The sequence below is a fragment of the Elgaria multicarinata genome, chromosome 3 (assembly GCF_023053635.1).
Source record: "Elgaria multicarinata webbii isolate HBS135686 ecotype San Diego chromosome 3, rElgMul1.1.pri, whole genome shotgun sequence".
NCBI lineage: Eukaryota > Metazoa > Chordata > Lepidosauria > Squamata > Anguidae > Elgaria > Elgaria multicarinata.
Window position 1 is genome coordinate 172891930 of NC_086173.1, and position 20277 is coordinate 172912206.

Consider the following 20277-nt stretch of genomic DNA (forward strand, 5'->3'; position numbering starts at 1 on the left):
TCCCCCAGAGTTCCCATAACTGCCACTTCATCCCTATTGTTCAATATCAAGTCAAGGATTTCTGTAGGAGAAAGTTATCACCCACACAAATCCGGAATTTCTTGGAAGGGCCGCTTTTGGCAGTATTTGTCTCCCAACAGATATAGCAGTAACGGAAGTCCCCCATCACTACTACATCATACTTCCTTGAAACACTGCCAATTTGTTTTTCAAAAGCTTCATCCTTGTCTTCTCCTTGATTGAGTGGTTGGTAGTAGACTCCGATTATTAGGGATGTGCTCTGCTCCGATTAGGAGCGTAGAAGCAGTAGCGGATTGGCCTGCTCCGCCTTACCCAGAGGCGGAGTAGGAGCGGACCGCGGACCCCCTAGAAGCAAGGCGAAGAGAAGCGCCCATTTTTCGGAGCTCCGAGTTCAGGCGGAGCGCTCCGGTCACCATCTTGAAAACATTTCGCCATAGGATTGCATTGCGGCAAATAATCGCGCATAACTACATTGTTTTTGAAGCTATCATTCTGAAAATTCTTGTGCACAGAGAGTCGTGGATGGGGGTCATTTTGAGACCACTCTCACCTCTCTGCGTTGTCTGGGTCGCGGGCTATATTTTTGTGAAAATCGGGTCAACCGCGCGGCTCAAACTGCGTTTTCGGCTTTTCGCCCATAGGATTGCATTGAGGGAAAGAATCGGGGATAACTGGGGGGGGGGGTTTAAGCTATCGTTCTGAAAATTCTTGTGCACAGAGAGTCGTGGATGGGGGTCATTTTGAGACCACTCTCACCTCTCTGCGTTGTCTGGGTCGCAGGCTATATTTTTGTGAAAATCGGGTCAACCGCGCAGCTCAAACTGCGTTTTCGGCTTTTCGCCCATAGGATTGCATTGAGGGAAAGAATCGGGGATAACTGGGGGGGGGGTTTAAGCTATCATTCTGAAAATTCTTGTGCACAGAGAGTCGTGGATGGGGGTCATTTTGAGACCACTCTCAACTTTCTGCATCGTACGGGTCGCGGGCTAGAAGTTTTTAAAAAATCGGCGGGAAAAATACCTTTTTCAAAGGGCTGAGGGGCAGAGTCAGCTCCCGGTCATGATGATCCCAAAGTTGGAGGAGGGCATAGGCAAAACAGGTAACTTGGGATTCTGGGAAACTTCTCTTTCTTCATCTGAACGGGCTTTTCCCCGTGTTTTTTAAAACAGTAGCCCCACCAAATGCACAAACACAACCTGAAATCATATACTAAGCCAAGAATAAGAGATAGAAACACAGCACTGCTCCCCACCCTAACCTTGGTGAACAACTGAATCGATGTGGTGCAAGGGGATGAGCTCCCCTAGGGCATCTCATCGTGGACGTGCCCCCACTCTCTCCTGCACTGGAAGGCCATTAGAGCCTTCCAAAGAGAGTAAAACGGTGGAGCAATGCCTATCATGAGTTGAAGTGAATGGTCACTTTTCAGTGGTAGAGCAATGCCTGTTATGAGTTGAAGTGAGCGTTTTACTTCTTCTCAGAGCTGTTGGTGGCTGTCTTGAACTGGCAGCTACTTCCCCCTCCCCCGGGCACGTCCCCCTATTGCTGGTAAAAGACAGATATAGCCTTTTTAAAAAAATTCTTCTTGCTGTTTATTGAGCAACACTGCTGCTTTTAATTCCACCCCTCCTTTGTTTATTGATTGATTTATTCCATTTTATATGCATTACTGGCTTATCCTTGGCTCACTTCCTTATGCCCCCAGAAATGCCAGCTGCATGCCTGCCTGCCTTCCCTCCCTCCTCCCCTGCCCACCTCGCAGGGATGTTGTGTGTGGGGTGCCCGATTTTCAAAAATTCCCCAAAAATCAGGGGATGATGGGATTGCTTTGAAACTTGGCGTGCGTGTGTATATCCCCATGAGGTGTCATGGTGCCAAACATGAGGTTTCTAACTTGAACAGAAAAAAAGTTGTATAATTTTTTAGCTTTCAATGCAAGCCTATGGGGGGGGGGGAAACGGAGCTCCGGATCCAGAAAATGGCGGATCTGCAAGTGAAGCGGAGCGGGGGGTCCGTGCACACCCCTACCGATTATCATGTTCTTTTTATTCCTTGCCATATTCATTTTAATCCAGATGCTCTCAATGGGGCTCCCAGTCTCATCAGCCTGTATTTCTGTGCAGGGATAGGTATTTTTAACATATAGTGCAACTCCACCTCCCTTTCTATTTCTTCTGCTCTTTTTGAACAAGTTATATGCTTCAATTGCTGTATTCCAGTCATGGGAGTCATCCCACCAAGTTTCAGTTATACCTATCAAGTCGTATTTGCCTTCATGTATTAAGAGTTCAAGTTCATTCTGTTTGTTTCCCCTGCTCTGGGCATTAGTATAGAGACATCGAAGACCATGTGTTTTATAGTCTGGCTTTGTTCCTACATGGTTGTGGACACTATTTTTGGGCACGATTGGAGCTGTTCTCCATACTGTGGTATGGATTGTAAGCCTATGCGGCAGGGTCTTGCTATTTACTGTGTAATCTTTACAGCACCATGTACATGGATGGTGCTATATAAATAATAATAATAATAATAATACTGTGGTGTATGGGCCTTCATCTATTGTTGCCTTGAAGTTTACGTCTCCTGCCCCCGTAAGATTCAGTTGAAAGCCCTCCTGATCAAGTTCTTCATGCTGTGGCCGAACTCATTCTTTCCAGCCCTTGTGAGGTGCAACCCATTCGTTGCCACCAGTCCATCTTCTAAGTAGCGTAGCCCGTGGTCCCAGAATCCAAACCTCTCTCTTCGGTGCCACCTTTGTAGCCAGTCGTTCACCCGGAGTATTCTTCTTTCCCTTTCTAATCCTCTTCGAAGAACTGGGAGAATGGATGAGAAAACTACCTGGGCCCTATAGTTCTTCAGCTTCCTTCTCAGAACTTCAAAGTCTGACATGATTTCTTCGTAGCTCCGCTGGGGACATCATTTATTCCCACATGGATGAGACATATAATGATGTATTAGAAAAGTCACAAGAAGAATATAAGTTAAAATCAAGGGAGGAACTGCTGAAAGGTCATACATGTTTTGGTATGTGCAAATTATGTTTTCTTTTGCACGAGTCATGGAAAGGTTTAAAATAGTCAAAAGAATGGTGGGTTTGAGCAATCCAAATCTGAATTTGAAATGACGTTATGTACAAATGATGAATGTAGTAAACCCGCACACCGATGGGTGATGATGGTAATATCACGTTTATTAAGAACATATCAAGAGTTTATATACCCATTTCGTGTTCCCTCAATTCCTCCCTCTTCCTTCGGTGAGTCTATTGCGATATGGTGGTTATTATACAACCTTATTTAGTTACTGCCAGACTGGGCTTCTGGCCAATAACCCTATAACAGAGTTTTGCAGCGGTTTCCAGCAAAGTCAGCACAGACACAGATTAAGACTGAGACTTTCAGTAGGTTTAAACAAACCTTTACTGGCATATAAAAATATAATTTAGTTATGGCAATCACAAATACAAATACTTACATACGGTCAGTCAATACAGCTCTGATACGTTCTGAGTGATAGAGTGATCATTTCTGATACATGTACATGGGAATACATTTCTTTTTATAGGCTAACTGTACAGTGATGCAACTGCTTGCAATCCCTTAATTGAAACAATCAAGTTACCAATTATTCAATCATGACATCAATGTCCAGGTGCAACATTGACCTTTAAGTTTTCTGCTGAGTCTTCTGATTCCTCCAGCTCCTCAGCAATTAGTAAATCCATGGAAACATAACCAGAACCCTAATCCAGGATTCCAACACCCCTTCTTATGTTTACACAGGATTTAACAACACATTGTACAGTTATTTACATTTTTCCTCCCAGAAACCTAAAGTTTCACAAACTTCCCTGTGTTTGGTGGGACCTAGTGGTTTTGTGAACATGTCAACAAGGTTTTCTTTAGACTCACAATAAACTACACAATAAACTTCCACTTGCTCTGTGTTCTTTCATGTTTTGAAAAATTTGTGGCTATGTGCTTTAACTTTAACTGTTACTGGCTTCTCCACCGAGACCTAAAAGTCCTTTATTTAACTGGATTAGCCAAGTAACCTTACCATACACCAGCACAATAGTTAGCCTCATAGGAAAAACTTCACTTGCTTCCTATCTTTTCAAACGTCATCATAAACCTGCTGAGAATAGTAACAAAAACAGACAAACAAACTGTTCACTGAACATAACATTTTCTCACCACCAAATGATACAAGCCTGAAGTTGCTAAAGCTGTTTCCTTTTGCAGGTTGCTTCACATATTCATTTCCATGGGGCTTTTTCCCTTTGCAATCCTGCAATCACATTGCTTAGCAAAAACTTCTTTCACCTGCTTGATCCTTTTTCAATCCTAGGAAAAACTCTTTCCAACAACAAAAGATTTAAACATTTGGAAGAACATTCAATTTCAAACTGCCTCCTTAACTTTTCTGGCGACCAGCCGAGGCTTGAATTTCTTCACCCCTTTTCAAACTGCTTGCGTTTAAAAACCTTCCTGCAGCTTAGAGATTTTTGCCCTGCTGGCAAACTTGTCTCTTCCTTAAAGACTCCTGTCTCTTTAAGACTGTTTCTTTTCTTCTGTTCGGCACTTTCCCACTGCTGTCTCTCTAAAGAATTCAACTTCTTTACCTCAGAGTAAGAATTAGGCTCATAATTCACACAGCAAGGTTCAAAGCCGTACCGTTTTGGTGGTACGCCTTGATTAACTCTTTGACTGTGTCTAGGAGCTTCTTCCTGCTGCTCTTCCTGCCTTTCTCACTCTCGAGCCTCTATACTCTGACGGTTAACCAATAACTCAGGCTCCTGCCTGCTTTCTAGTTCTACCAGCACTTCCGGGTTGTCATGCACCGTTTTCCAATTCGCTTCACTAAATTTAGCTGACCTAGAGACCACTATCCTTCCCCCTTCGCACAAGAACCTCCAGTTGTTGTGATCATAACCTACAAAGCATAATCTGATTCCTTTGGGAGAAAAAGTACGTCTCTGTGAAATTGGAACATTTACAACAGCAAAACTCCCCCAAGTTCTCAAGTGCTGTAGATTTGGTTTCCTGTTGTAAAGCAAAAAGAAAGGAATGTTATTTATGGTTTTAGTCCAAGTCCTGTTACAAAGGTAATTAGCTGCCACAAATGCTTCTCCCCACAATTGTGGCTCTGCCTCGGCGTCCTTCAACAAGCACTCCATCTTTTCTTTCAGCACACCGATGCGCCTCTCCACATTCCCGTTTTGATGAGGTGTCCTCGGGCTGCATAACTTATGACTTATGCCAGTCTTTTTACAAAACTGCTTGAAGCCGTTCGATTGGAATTCACCTCCACGATCCGTCAACAGCTCCCGGACCTGCTTCTGGAGTTTTCTCTCTATGAATTTAACCCATTCCTTCACCGTGCCTAAACATTCAGATTTGTGCTTTAACAAATATACCCGCGAAAAACGGGTTTTATCATCCAGAATGACTAAAGCATATCTGGCTCCTCCATAGCTCTCTGGAAACGGGCCGGTCAGATCCATGTGCACCAGTCCCAATACGTGTTGACTCCGCCAGTCTCTGACATGTGGAATATTTCTCACTTTAGACTTGGCAACCTTGCATATCAAACAATCTAGAAAATTGTTGCACTTCTGAACTTTTACACCCTCTGAAAAACTCAGAGTTTTGTTCAGAACTTTAAAACTTGAATGTCCAAGTCTCCTATGTAAAACATGGATGCAATTGTCATGGTTAGGAACATTTTCAAAGGTTTCCATACAACCTGCTTGCACCTCTGGAGTTTCTTCCTCATTTGGATTGTCCTGTATAAAATACAATCCATTCTGCAGCTTTGCAGTTCCTCTTAGGAGTCCATGCTTCCGAATAAAGCGACTTGACTCTTGGCACAGCACACCAGTAATGCAAGCTGGAGTTTTTAATTGCTTTAATTATTTCACAAGTCCATTTTTAAAAAGCAATAAAAAGCTGTATTCTTCTTCTGGCTTCTAATTTCAAAGGATACTGACGCAAGGACACAGGGGTACTTTTAGGCTTCAATTGTAGTTGCATTGAGGGCTCAGGCTCAGGGCTCAAAGCATTTCAAATGTTCTATTAGGCCAAAGGAAATTTGGGCCTGCAATAAGAATATCCTTGCCCAAAAGAGCCACTGGGCAATTTTCAGAACATAATATTCAAAACACATGCTGGGGCACTGACTAGTGCTTCAAATGTCCTTTCAAATGTCTTTTCTTCTAATAAAACGTATTTCAAAACCTTTTCAAGGCAGGGTCCCCCCTCCCCCCTTTTCCTTCTGGTCAAAAACCATGCCACGTACACTAACCTTCAAACACTTTCCTATTCAACTTCTCCACTTTCCTTCAAATCTTTTACACTTCACTTTACACTTTACCACATCTTTTCAAAACAACTTTCTAAAAGTCTTTCAAACCAACTCTCAGCTTACATTCCTCTGTCTTTCTGCAACTCTCTCATCTTACATGTGATTCTAAGCATATGATTCCGGCTGGCAAAACGTCTGCTTACAAGGACTTGAGCTTTAACTCAGGCGGTAAATCTTCAAAGCTAAGGAAGACATTTAAGCTGGTGAAAGTGGGGTTCTACATTATCTAATTATCTAATTATTCAGAGTAACAGCGGTTTCTCCCCGCTCTCAGGATGTGAATATTGGGCTCACTTAATACATCAAAGAGGGACGTACTAAAACCAACAGCAGGCTCCCTTCTTAATCAACAAAAGTGTTAGCATAGTTGTCTAATGTTAGCATAAGTGTCTCCATTTTTAAAAGGAAACTGTGAAATACACCAAGCAAAATGTCATGATGTCCTGTATGCGACAATGTCTCCTTGAGTGCATCCTTCTTAACATAAACAATAGCCTCTCGCTCCAGTGCTGCTGTGTCAAAGTTAACTTTCTGTAACTTATTGTAAGGCCAAAGGTATTGTTTACAGAACAGAGAGAATCTTTTAGCATAATTAGCTATGCCCCAGTGTTATATTCTGATTGGTTAATGCTGCTACTGGGCCCTGCCCCTTGCAAGCTCAAATACTGTACTGTATTCCCTATGTCTTTTGTCTGATTGCTCCCTTTGAAGAGACCAGGCCTTGATTACTAATCAATAAAGCGCTTTTGAACCCTCTGTAGGGTGACCATATTTTGGATACCAAAAAGGAGGACAACATGGCTGCCCCAAGGGGGCGTGCCCACCAACCTGCCCAGCCCCAAAGGGGCATGCCCACCAACATGCCCAGCCTCCAAGGGGGCGTGCCCACCAACCTGTCCAGCCCCAAAGGGGCGTGCCCACCAACATGTTCAGCCCCAAAGGGGTGTGCCCACCAACATGCCCAGCCTCCAAGGGGGTGTGCCCACCAACATGTTCAGCCCCAAAGGGGCGTGCCCACCAACATGCCCAGCCTCCAAGGGGGCGTGCCCATCCAAACATGGCCTTGGTCACAGGTCTGATTTCACATCACACAATTAAAACAAACCTGTTCTACATAACATCTTAATGCTAAAATCACTGGAATAAAGAACAAGTGAGACATTCAACATATCTGAAATTAACTTCACTCATTTCTACTTTTGTAGCTTTTGCTGTACTTTGAAGCTTTTGCTATACTCTGTGTGATACAGTCTCCTCTTCCCTCAAATATCTTTTCTGACTGAAAGTCCTTCACTGGATGACCATAGTCTAACTTTTCCTAACATTTAACACTCTTTCCCCATCACCTTTCTCATATCCATTGTCACACATTCAGCATGCTGCTACTACTGGACAAATGAAGTAGTTGACAAGTACAGAAAAATCTAGTACAACAAACAAGCAACGAAGCATTCAGAAATAGTATAAACTACTATTACCCTGCAAACATTAGCCATGGAACAAAATGGACTAAAGGCTAGCATCTCTTAGCTTGTTTCAGCTTCAATCAGACATAACAGTCAAAAACAACCAAGAAAAACATACTTACCTCATTGACATAGCAATACCTAATGACAAAAATGTTGCAGAAAGGGAAGAGGAAAAGAGAGGAAAATATACACCACTGGCTATGGAAGTTAAAGAACTTTGGCAAGAGGAAAAAAATACCATTATTCCATTAATCACATCACTCACCAGCATCACTTCATTATTATTTTTTTAGAGAAAACCTACATGCACACCAACATCCAGAAAGCAATCTTACTTGAAACATGTTCAATAGTCAGGAAATTTCTGAATCAGTAAAAGACAGCATGACTTGGCGAAGCCCATCATGCTCACCTAGAAAAACCACCACGAGCAAGAAAAGAGAGATAGATGATGATGATAATAATAGTAATGGTTACCCTGTAACTTTTTAAAAAAGATTTTAAAGAAGGATGAACAATTAACAGCCATTGTTACGAAATATACGTCATGCCAATTATAGCAAACAAATTGGAGAGGAAGGTCTATGAGTCAAAATGCATTATTTAATAGGAATATCACCTCCAGCTCATCCCCCCCCCAACTCTCACACAGAAAACTACAGCCCTCCCCCACCACACACTGCAAACATGCACATGCATTCAAACACCCCATGCACCCCATTCAGACATCAATACACACACTGCCAGCACCCCCACACGTGCACTCCCAAATACACACTCAGATCACCGACTCCAAAAACACACTCATGCACACTTCCATTCATTCAAATACCCCATGCACCCCATTCAGACATCAATACACACACGCGTACCCACCCACACACTCAGATCACCAACTCCCAAAAAACACGCATGCACACATCCATTCATTCAAATACTCCATGCACCCCATTCAGACATCAATACACTGTACCCAATGTTAATGTGGCATCCCACCAAGAAGCACACACCTGCTGATGTAGATACGCCCTCACATATCCAATTCTCAACTTCTACCAATGAAAGAAGCACCTCTAATGACAAATAAACATGCATGCACACACATCCAAAAGTGGAGCTGACCATATCTAATGGGTGGAGACATCAAGGCGTAAAGCAAGCCAGCATCAGACAAGCTGCCACTGACACCCGATGTGACAACAATGCTGTTGACAGGCCTTATGCATGCAGGCTAAGGTTACTCCTGTAGTCTGCCAGTCAACCAATAGCAGAGGCCACTAAATGTATACTGGAGGCCAGATTTAAAGCATTACACCATCCTTGCTCACTGAAACAGTAAAAATAAAGAAGAGTTCAACACTGAGCTAATATTTCCATTCAGCTAAAATACACCATTAGAGAATCAGCACCATAGTGCAATCAATGAACTGCTGCAGGGCTGGTGCCAGACTATTTTGCGCCCTAGGCAAGGTGAGCTACTTGCACACACACACCCCAAAATTGCCCACTTCGATTTTTAAGAACAGTTGTTTTGTAGAAAAAAATAAGGAGCACAAAACTTAAAACAGCTAAATTTATTTAAAAATTATTTTAAATTGCTCAGTCCTTTCCCTCCACTCATCTTCAACTGATGGGTCATCCCCCCCACAACTGGTTAATTATTTAGGTGGGGGGGGTTAAGTGAAAGATGACGACGAAGAGAAAGAGTATGAAAAAGGCAAAAATAGTTAGATATTGGGAGTGAGTGATAAGTACAGTAGCTTAGATGGTTTTAAAAAGGAATTCAATATAGTTATGGAAGAGAAGGAATCTGTGAACAGCTACTAGTCATGACGGCAACATGGAACACCCTATACGCATTTACCTGGGATTAAGTCTCACTGAAATCAATGATTACTAGACAACTCCAGGATTGCACTGCAAAGACTTATAGAGTGATCCTACACCTGCTTCCTCAGAAGAAAGCCCAACCAATTTCAATGAGACTATCCCCTGACTGGACTCTGTATTTTGGTGCTTTTTGGGGGGTAACTTTGGTGCCAATTACACTCTGATATTCTATGTTTTGCTTTTGTGCAGACGTAAGCCACCTTGAGACCAACCTATACAGGCCATATACATGTATAAAAAGCAACTAGGGTTGCAATCTTCATGCCACTCCTCCCATTTTTAATACGTCCTCTTTTATTTGTCCATAGGAACCTTAACATGCATATATTGTTACCATCCTTGGGCTCAATCCTCTGCCTGTTCAGACAGAAAAAAAGTCCTACAACTTCCAGAATGCCCAAGCCATCTATGCTGGCTAGGACATGCTGCGAGCTGTAGGACTTTTTCTGTCTATAGGATTGCACCCTAACTCAAGCTGACTTCACAAAAGCACAAACTCTTGGACCTAGTTCTAACCTTAACCCTAAAAAGAGCCCTGTGCACCCCCACGCATGTCTACTCAGAAGTAAACATGCTGGCTGGGACATGCTGGGAGCTCTAGGACTTTTTCTGTCTATAGGACTGCACCCTAACTCAAGCTGACTTCACAAAAGCACAAACTCTTGGACCTAGTTCTAACCTTAACCCCCAAAAGAGCCCTGTGCACCCCCACGCATGTCTACTCAGAAGTAAACATGCTGGCTGGGACATGCTGGGAGCTGTAGGATTTTCTTTCCTGTCTAAACCGACATAGGATCATGCCCTAAACTAACGAAAGGAAGAGAATCATAGAATTAATAATTAAAAGGAAAGAAAAGTGTTTCCCAAGGTCTGCTATGCCTGGGCTCTCCCTTCCGTCCCTCCTTCCCTCCTCCGTGCCTGGGAAGGGCAGCAGTCGCGCCCTGAGCTGTTGCTCCACCGAGATCTTGTTGATGTGATTCACGTGGTGATAAGCTCCTGCATGACGGGTCGGCAGCGGAGGCAGCAACAAACTTGGGAGGCGTGAGAGGAAAAAAGAAGGAAGCAAAGTGTCTTCCTCTGCCATGTGCTCTACTCTCATCCCACATACAGTATAAAACTGTAACCCTTAAAGGGCCTGCCTCCGTTCTGCACAACCTACAAACACAACACAGTCCCTTGCAAGCATTCCTCACACGCCCCAAACCCTAAACGCAGCAACACACCGTCTAATTAATTAGTAAAAGGCTGGGAGCAAAGGGAAAACAAACAGGAACAGAAGAAGAGAGGGACCACTCACCCAGTAGAATGATGTTTCCCTCCCACCCCCAAGGGATTTTAGAAAGAGAACAAGTGGCCACCTCGCTGAGGATACAGGACGCTGACATGAGGGCAAGGGGTGGGGCTCCTTGTTCAATCCACATTTCCAGCGGCTGCACCAGGCCTTATCCAGGAGGGACGAAGAGCAACGTGAGCCCTGCCCCTTATAGGGTGACCCTATGAAATGGAGGACAGGGCTCCTGTATCTTTAACAGTTGCATAGAAAAGGAAAATTCAGCAGGTGTCATATGTATATATGGAGAACCTGGTGAAATTCCCTCTTCATCACAACAGTTAAAGGTGCAGGAGCTATACTAGAGTGACCAGATTTAAAAGAGGACAGGGCACCTACAGCTTTAACTGTTGTGATGAAGAGGGAATTTCACCAGGTTCCCCATATATACAAATGACATTTGCTGAAATTTCCTTTTCAATACAACTGTTAAAGATGCAGGAGCCCTGTCCTTCTTTTCATATGGTCACCCTAGCCCCTTGCCCTCGTCGCAGCATGATGAGAGGGGAGGAGAGGGGCTTGGTGTTCTGGCCCTTGCCCCTCACAGCACGGCCAAGAGAAGGCCTAGATAAACCACGAGACCATTTTCCCGGGCATTTGGGGGGATTTTGAAATCTCCTGCTGGATCCCGTTTGGGGGCGGGATATCCTGACATGTCCGGGCAAATCCAGTCATTTGGTCACTGTACACGTAGACAGTGTAAGTAGCTGCAGACAGAGCTGCAAACTTAGATTTCATCAATGCACTCACACAGGGGAGTGTAAATTGGGTCCTTTTTAACCTCAGAACCTACACCAAATGGGTCCAAAAAACCCCAGTGGGTAACCAGTGCTAAACCAAACAGACCAACATTTAATCCCAGCTGACAAGCATCACCACAGACATGATTGTAAATAAGAATCTGTTTATTGTAAAAATTGCAAAATTAAACAAATTGGCATGGTGGTTACAGAAGTATACAATCTCTCTTTCTGTGGCTACAAGAAAAGAGAATGAAATGTAGATTGAGTACAAGAATTGCAATTGCAAAAGCAGGTATTACAAATTTAGCTAATAAGATAATGGCTTGAGCTTCTAGCATTGTTATGACTCCTCCTTATCCGCTTCTGTTTACTCTTTGTGTAAAGCTAAATTATACTAAACTATACCTTGCGCTTTACTAAAACGTTGTTGTTAACCCTCTCTACTCTTTGCTGAAGTTCCTCTAGGCATGCGAAGAATAAAAGAAGAAGTCAGAGAACTTCAAGACATGGAAATAATTTCAAGTTCCAGCTTCAGAAAATAAACCCAAGTCTTAGAGTCTAATGGTACTCTATTAATTACATTTATATCCCACCTTTTTTCCTCCAAGGAACCCAAGGCTTTAAAACATACATTGTAAAACATAAGAAAAGAAATGTTAAAAAACACGTTTAAAATACACCACAAAATTATAAGCCATTAACAAAGATGGAGGACCAGATTACTCTCCAAAGGCCTGCTGGAACAAAACAGTTTTAGCCTGCTTCCGAAAGCCCATCAAGGAGGGAGCCAGTCTGGCTTCCCCAGGAAGAGAGTTCCAAAGCACTGGAGCAGCCACCGAGAAGAATGTGGAAAATTTACTCAGAGTGTGGAAAGATGCTCAGATTCCCATTTTCATCAGCAAGCAAGGGGTGCTACTCAAAAACCCTTAGGAAGTGGAAGAAGCAACAGTTAGGCCTTAAGGAGTGTTTAGTAGCCATTCAAATGATGTTGGTGCCAAAAGCATTTATTTCTATTTCAAACATTGCTGGTTTGGATCACTGAAAGCCCACCACAACATTGGCAGAAACAATTCAAAGTAGCAATATGAGAAGGGTGGGTGGGGAATCCCTGGACTTGGCATGTTGTTATGAGACCAACCAACCCCACTATAGAAATTCCTTGATGGAAGATTGAGGGAATAATTTTTTAATTATTTCAAACATCACAGACATTCATACCACAAGAACATTACATAGAGTGCAAACAAAAGTACAAACAAAAATACAATTAAAAAATCATCTAAGGTTAAGGTGTACTTTCGGCTTTCTTCATATCAGAAATGCGAACTATCTTTTCTCGTTCCTCCATTACATTTAACACAGTAAACAAATTCATTTCTTTCTTCTATCTTAACTATATCACCACAGACAAATACATCATTTCTCTTGGTTTCTTGCAAAAATGCTATCAGAGGTTTCCATTCAGATATAAACGTGGATGTGGACTTTTCTCTCGTTATCGATGTGAGTTTTGCCATCTCTGCCAACTCCAACATCTGCAGAGGAAGAATTGCAGGAGACACCATGCAGCAGTGAACAAGACTCAGAAGGTCAGTCGACCAAGAAGAGAAGAGTAGTTGTTGTGGGAGACTTCCTGCTGCATGGGATTAAAACCCAGGTATATCGTGAAGACCCCTGGACTCGCCAGGAAGGCTAAACCTGAGAATGAGCTGAGATTAGCGAGGGATGCTAAAAGCAATAAAAAGGCTTTCTTCAGATACGTGAATAGTAAAACACACAGGAAAGAAATGGTGGTTCAACTGCTAAATGAGGATGGGTAATTGATAACAGATGACAAAGAAGCAGAAGTTGAGGGGGCAGGATTGCAGTTTGAGATTGATAAACAAATGGTCAAAGAACACCTAGTTTCCTTGAATGAGTTCAAATCTCCAGGGCCCGATGAACTGCATCCAAGAGTAATGGAGGAGCTAGCGGAAGAACTCTCAGAACCTTTGTCTGTTATCTTTGCAAAATCATGGAAGACGGGTGAGGTGCCGGATGACTGGAGGAGGGCTAACGTTGTCCCTATCTTCAAAAAGGGCAAAAAGGAGGAACCTGGGAACTACAGACCAGTCAGTCTGACATCCATCCCTGGGAAAATTCTGGAGCAAATTATAAAGAAGTCAATCTGTAAACACCTTGAAATCAATGCAGTGATTACTAGAAGCCAACATGGATTTGTCAGGAACAAATCCTGTCAGACTAATTTGATCTCATTTTTTGATAGGATAACCTCCCTTGTGGACTGTGGGAATGCTGTGGACGTCATATATCTTGACTTCAGCAAAGCTTTTGACAAAGTACCACATGACATTCTGATTAACAAACTAGCTAAAAGTGGGCTAGATGGAACAACTATTAGGTGGATCCACAGTTGGCTACAGAATCGGACTCAAAGAGTACTTATCAATGGAACCTTCTCAAACTGGGGAGAGGCAACGAGTGGGGTGCCGCAGGGTTCAGTCCTGGGCCCAGTGCTCTTCAACATTTTTATTAATGATTTGGACGAGGAGGTGCAGGGAACGCTGATCAAATTTGCAGATGACACAAAATTGGGTGGGATAGCTAATACCCTGGAAGACAGAAACAAACTTCAAAGTGATCTTGATAGGCTGGAGTGCTGGGCTGAAAACAACAGAATGAAATTTAATAGGGATAAATGCCAAGTTCTACATTTAGGGAATAGAAACCAAATGCACAGTTACAAGATGGGGGACACTTGGCTCAGCAATACTACAAACGAGAAAGATCTTGGAATTGTTGTAGATCACAAGCTGAATATGAGCCAACAGTGCGATATGGCTGCAAGAAAGGCAAATGCTATTTTGGGCTGCATTAATAGAAGTATAGCTTCCAAATCACGTGAGGTACTGGTTCCTCTCTATTCGGCCCTGGTTAGGCCTCATCTAGAGTATTGCGTCCAGTTCTGGGCTCCACAAATCAAGAAGGACGCAGACAAGCTGGAGCGTGTTCAGAAGAGGGCAACGAGGATGATCAGAGGTCTAGAAACAAAGCCCTATGAAGAGAGACTGAAAGAACTGGGCCTGTTTAGCCTGGAGAAGAGAAGATTGAGGGGAGACATGAGAGCACTCTTCAAATAATTAAAAGGTTGTCACACAGAGGAGGGCCAGGATCTCTTCTCGATCCTCCCAGAGTGCAGGACACGGAATAACGGGCTCAAGTTAAAGGAAGCCAGATTCCGGCTGGACATCAGGAAAAAATTCCTGACTGTTAGAGCAGTGCGACAATCGAATCAGCTACCTAGGGAGGTTGTGGGCTCTCCCACACTAGAGGCATTCAAGAGGCAGCTGGACAACTATCTGTCAGGGATGCTTTAGGGTGGATTCCTGCATTGAGCAGGGGGTTGGACTCGATGGCCTTGTAGGCCCCTTCCAACTCTGCTATTCTATGATTCTATGATTCTAAGAAAAGGCAGAAGTGCTCAGTTCCTACTTTGGCTCAGTCTTCTCCAAAAGCGAATTTATGAACGCCCTACAAAAAGTGACGAAGAAGTTGAGGGGGCAGGATTGCAGTCTAAGATTGATAAACAAATGGTCAAAGAACACCTAATTTCCTTGAATGAGTTCAAATGGATTTTTTAAATGGATACTGTTGTTTTTATACTGTTTTTTATGTTTTGATGGTTTTTAAATTGTTGTAAACCACCCAGAGAGCTTCAGCTGTGGGACGGTATATAAATTAATAAATAAATTAATAAATAAATCTCCAGGGCCCAATAAACTGCATCCTAGAGTAATGAAGGAGCTAGCGGAAGAACTCTCAGAACCGCTGTCTATTATATTTGCGAAATCATGGAAGACGGGTGAGGTGCCGTATGTCTGGAGGAGGGCTAACGTTGTCGCTTTTTCAAACAGATCAAAAAGGAGGAACCTGGGAAAAGAAAGACCAGTCAGACTGACATCCATCCCTGGGAAAATTCTGGAGCAGATTCTAAAGAAGTCAATCTGGAAGCACCTTGAAAATAATGCAATGATTACTAGAAGCCAACAGGGATTTGTCAAGAACAAATCCTGTCAGACTAATCTGATCTCATTGTTTGATTGGGTAACCTCCCTTGTGGACTTTGGGAATGCGGTGGACGTCATATATCTTGACTTCAGCAAAGCTTTTGACAAAGTGACCCATGATATTCTGATTAACAAAATAGCGAAAAGTGGGCTAGATGGAACAACTATTAGGTGGATACATAGTTGGCTACAGAATCAGACTCAAAGAATGCTTATCAACAGGACCTTCTCAATCTGGGGGGAGGTTAGGAGTGGGGTAAGGCAGGGCTCAGTCCTGGGCCCAGAACTCTTCAACATTTTTATTAAATGTTGAAGGAGGTGGAGGAACGCTTATCAAATTTGCAGATGACACCAAATTGGGTGGGATAGCTAATACCCTGGAAGACAGAAACAAACTTCAAAGTGATCTTGATAGGCTGGAGCGCTGGGCTGAAAACAACAGAATGAAATTGAATAGGGATAAATGCCAAGTTCTACACCTAGGAAAAGGAAACCAAATGCACATTTACAAGAGGGGGGCTACGTGACTCAGCAATACTACAAACAAGAAGTACCTTAAATTTGTTCTAGATCACAAGCTGAATATGAGCCAACAGTGTGATGAGGTTGCAAAAAAAGCAAATGCTATTTTGGGCTGCTTTAAAAGAAGTATAGTTTCCAAATTGCATGAGGTACCGGTTCCCCTCTATGCGGCCGTGGCTTTACCACATCTTGAGTATTTCACCCAGTTCTGCGCAACACACTTCAAGGATGCAAACAAGCTGGAGTATGTTCAGAGGATGGTCAGGGGCCTGGAAACAAGGCCCTATGAGGAGGGACTGAAAGAACTGGGGATGTTTTGCCTGGAGAAGATTGAGGGGAGATATGACAGCACTCCTCAATGACTTGAACGGTTGTCACACAGAGGAGGGCCAGGATCTCTTCATGATCATTCCAGGATGCAGAACACAGAATAATGGGCTCAAGTTACAGGAAGGCAGATTCCAGCTGGACATCAGGAAAAAATTCCTGTTAGAGCAGTACGACAATGAAACCAGTTACCTTGGAAGGTTATGGGCTGTCCCACACTAGAGGCCTTCAAGAGGCAGCTGGACAACCATCTTTCAGATATTCCTTACGGTGGATTCCTGCATTGAGCAGGGGGTGGGACTCGATGGCCCTGTAGGCCCCTTCCAACTCTACTATTCTATGATGCTATAAATACTACACTGAGCACTTATACTACTTCTCTCCAGTGTGAATTACTTGATGCCGCTTAAGGTGTGTGCTCCGAGCAAAGGTCTTCCCACACTCAAAGCATTTATAGGGCTTCTCCTCAGTGTGAATTCGTTGATGCCCCTTAAGGCTTGAGCTCTGAGCAAAGTTTTTCCCACAGTTTAAGCATTTATAGGGCTTCTCCCCAGTGTGAATTCTTTGATGCTGCTTAAGGCTGCTGCTGTGAGCAAAGCTCTTCCCACATTCGAAGCATTTATAGGGCTTCTCCCCAGTGTGAATTCTTTGATGCAGCTTAAGTTGTGTGCTCTGAGCAAAGGTCTTCCCACACTCTAAACATTTATAGGGCTTCTCCCCAGTGTGAATTCTTTGATGATTCTTAAGGGGTGTGCTGTGAGCAAAGCTCTTGCCACATTCTAAGCATTTATAGGGCTTCTCCCCAGTGTGAATTCTTTGATGCTGCTTAAGGTGTGAGCTCAAAAAAAAGCTCTTCCCACATTCTAAGCATGTATAGGGCTTCTCCCCAGTGTGAGTTCCTAGATGCAGCTTAAAGCTGCTGCTGTATGCAAAGGTCTTCCCACACTCTATGCATTTATAGGGGTTCTCCCCAGTGTGAATTCTTTGATGCAGCTTAAGGCTGCTGCTGTGAGCAAAACTCTTCCCGCATTCAAAGCATTTATAGGGCTCCTCCCCAGTGTGAATTCCTTGATGCTGCTTAAGCTGGGTGCTCCGAGCAAAGCTCTTCCCGCATTCTAAGCATTTATAGGGCTCCTCCCCAGTGTGAATTCCTTGATGTTGTTTAAGCTGTGTGGCCCGAGCAAAGGTCTTCCCGCATTCTAAGCATTTATAGGGCTTCTCTCCAGTGTGAATTACTTGATGCCGCTTAAGGTGTGTGCTCTGAACAAAGGTCTTCCCGCACTCAAAGCATTTATAGGGCTTCTCCCCAGTGTGAATTCGTTGATGAAGCTTAAGCTGTGTGCTCTGAGCAAAGGTCTTCCCGCACTCAAAGCATTTATTGGGCTTCTCCCCAGTGTGAATTGGTTGATGATGCTTAAGCTGTGTGCTCCGAGCAAAGTTCTTCCCGCATTCTAAGCATTTATAGGGCTTCTCCCCAGTGTGAATTCTTTGATGCTGCTTAAGGTTTGTGCTCCGAGTAAAGGTCGTCCCGCACTCTAAGCATTCATAGGGCTTCTCCCCAGTGTGAATTCCTTGATGTCGCTTAAGACGTGTGCTCAGAGCAAAGGTCTTCCCGCACTCTAAGCATTTATAGGGCTTCTCCCCAGTGTGAATTCCTTGATGCCGCTTAAGTTGTGAGCTCAGAGCAAAGGTCATCCCGCACTCTAAGCATTTATAGGGCTTCTCCCCAGTGTGAATTCCTTGATGCCGCTTAAGTTGTGAGCTCAGAACAAAGCTCTTCCCGCACTCAAAGCATTTATAGGGCTTCTCCCCAGTGTGAATTCTTTGATGCATATAAAAGCTTGCATTTTGAGCAAAGCTCTTCCCGCACTCTAAACATTTATAGGGCTTCTCCCCAGTGTGAATTCTTTGATGCAGCTTAAGGTATGTGCTCTGAGCAAAGCACTTCCCACACTCTAAACATTTATAGGGCTTCTCCCCAGTGTGAATTCTTTGATGCAGATAAAAGCTAGCGCTGCGGGCAAACCTCTTCCCGCACTCTAAACATTTATAGGGCTTCTCCCCAGTGTGAATTCTTTGATGCTGCTTAAGGTATGTGCTCTGAGCAAACGTCTTCCCGCACTCTAAACATGTATATGGCTTCTTCCCAGTGTGAATTCTTTTATGCAAGTTAGATCGTGAGTTAAAAGTGAATTGTTTTTCACACACTAAGCATTGAAACCTTTGATATTTGTTAGAATGAATCTTCTGAGTTTTACTCTGTTTCTTCCTTTTACGAATGTTCTTTTTACTTGGTGCTTCTAGTATTGGAGTTTCACAGACATCTGATACTTCAAAAGAAATGGATTCCTTTTCCCTCCTCTCTTCAGTTTCAGTTTTACTTCCCTGGTATAGGCCATTTTTCTTGCTCTCCCTGTGATCCCCTGCAAGTATTAACACAGAAATCATCTTGAAATCTTGGAACAAAACAAATGGTTGCTGATTTGATTCACAGGATAAAAAGAAAAAATCCTTGGTGAGGTACATCCTTCTAAACATATTAAATATCCCGATGATCAATAGAACTGAGAACTAGACTGCCATACATATATGGAATAACTCATATAAAGTAATTGAGAGAATAAATGAACAACATAAAATACTGTAAAAATAAAATGCACTTAAAATCTGCCATTTTCTCCTAGCTGATCATTTAACTGGGAACTGGAAAGTGGGAATTCAACCCTAATGGTTATTTTCAGTGTCTAGTTATATCTTAAAATGAAAAGCAAGCTGTCCAGAGCGGTCTTCTAAAAAGGCTTAACTCTCCTCTCCTCCATGGAGACCATTAAGATAATATTTGTAACATCTTCAATATTATGCAGATGTAGTTGTAGCAGGAAAGTAAGATTGGTTGGCAGCCATCTCTGCCACAGAGCAAGTCCGTCAATGGGCTTTTCTCAATGTTTTGTCAGGTCTTCAGAGTCAATGACATTTGTATTCTGCACTGACACAAAGAAAGAAGAGCTGAAATTCCACCTTCCGGGATCTGGCAAGAAGGCAGAGAGGGAGCCTTACCCAGAGGAATCCCATTCCTTACCCAGAGAGGCCAGGATCCCACGATTCTCCTCCATGACTTCTTTGTGCAGAGTCCTCTGGCCTGGATCCAGCAGAGCCCACTCCTCCTCCGAGAAATGCACGGCCACCTCCTCAAAGGTCACCAGACCCTGAAAGAAGAAGAAGAAATGATGTTCTCTTTAAGCATTATGTAGCAATCCATGAAGACAAGGATGGTGAGGTCCTCTTTCTGAATGCCAGAGCTTTGTGAGTGACATTCAAGGCCTTCCTAGCAGCCATCTTGGAGAAGAGCAAAGGCTGAAGGGGCAGGTTCTTCCAGGACCAAAGAGATGTGCAGGAGACGGAGGCCCCCAGGACTCCCCTACCTGCCCAGGCTGTGCAGAAACCGCTTCCACTCCACCACCAAGCGAACGAGGCCCAGAAGGACCCCCCAGGATCAGTTCACTTCCCCTGCAGGTTGTTTTGCTCACTGTGAGGAAGGTGGG

General features: G+C 43.4%; 1 protein-coding gene across 1 annotated transcript in view; it reads right to left on the reverse strand.

Annotated features, from left to right (window-relative positions):
* LOC134396269 (uncharacterized) overlaps window positions 1–20277 on the reverse strand; it is a 298553-nt gene that overhangs the window by 236302 nt on the left and 41974 nt on the right. Inside the window, 1 exon segment of the mRNA XM_063122689.1 lies at window positions 17109–18866. Within this exon segment, the coding sequence (XP_062978759.1) occupies window positions 17109–18866 (1758 nt within the window).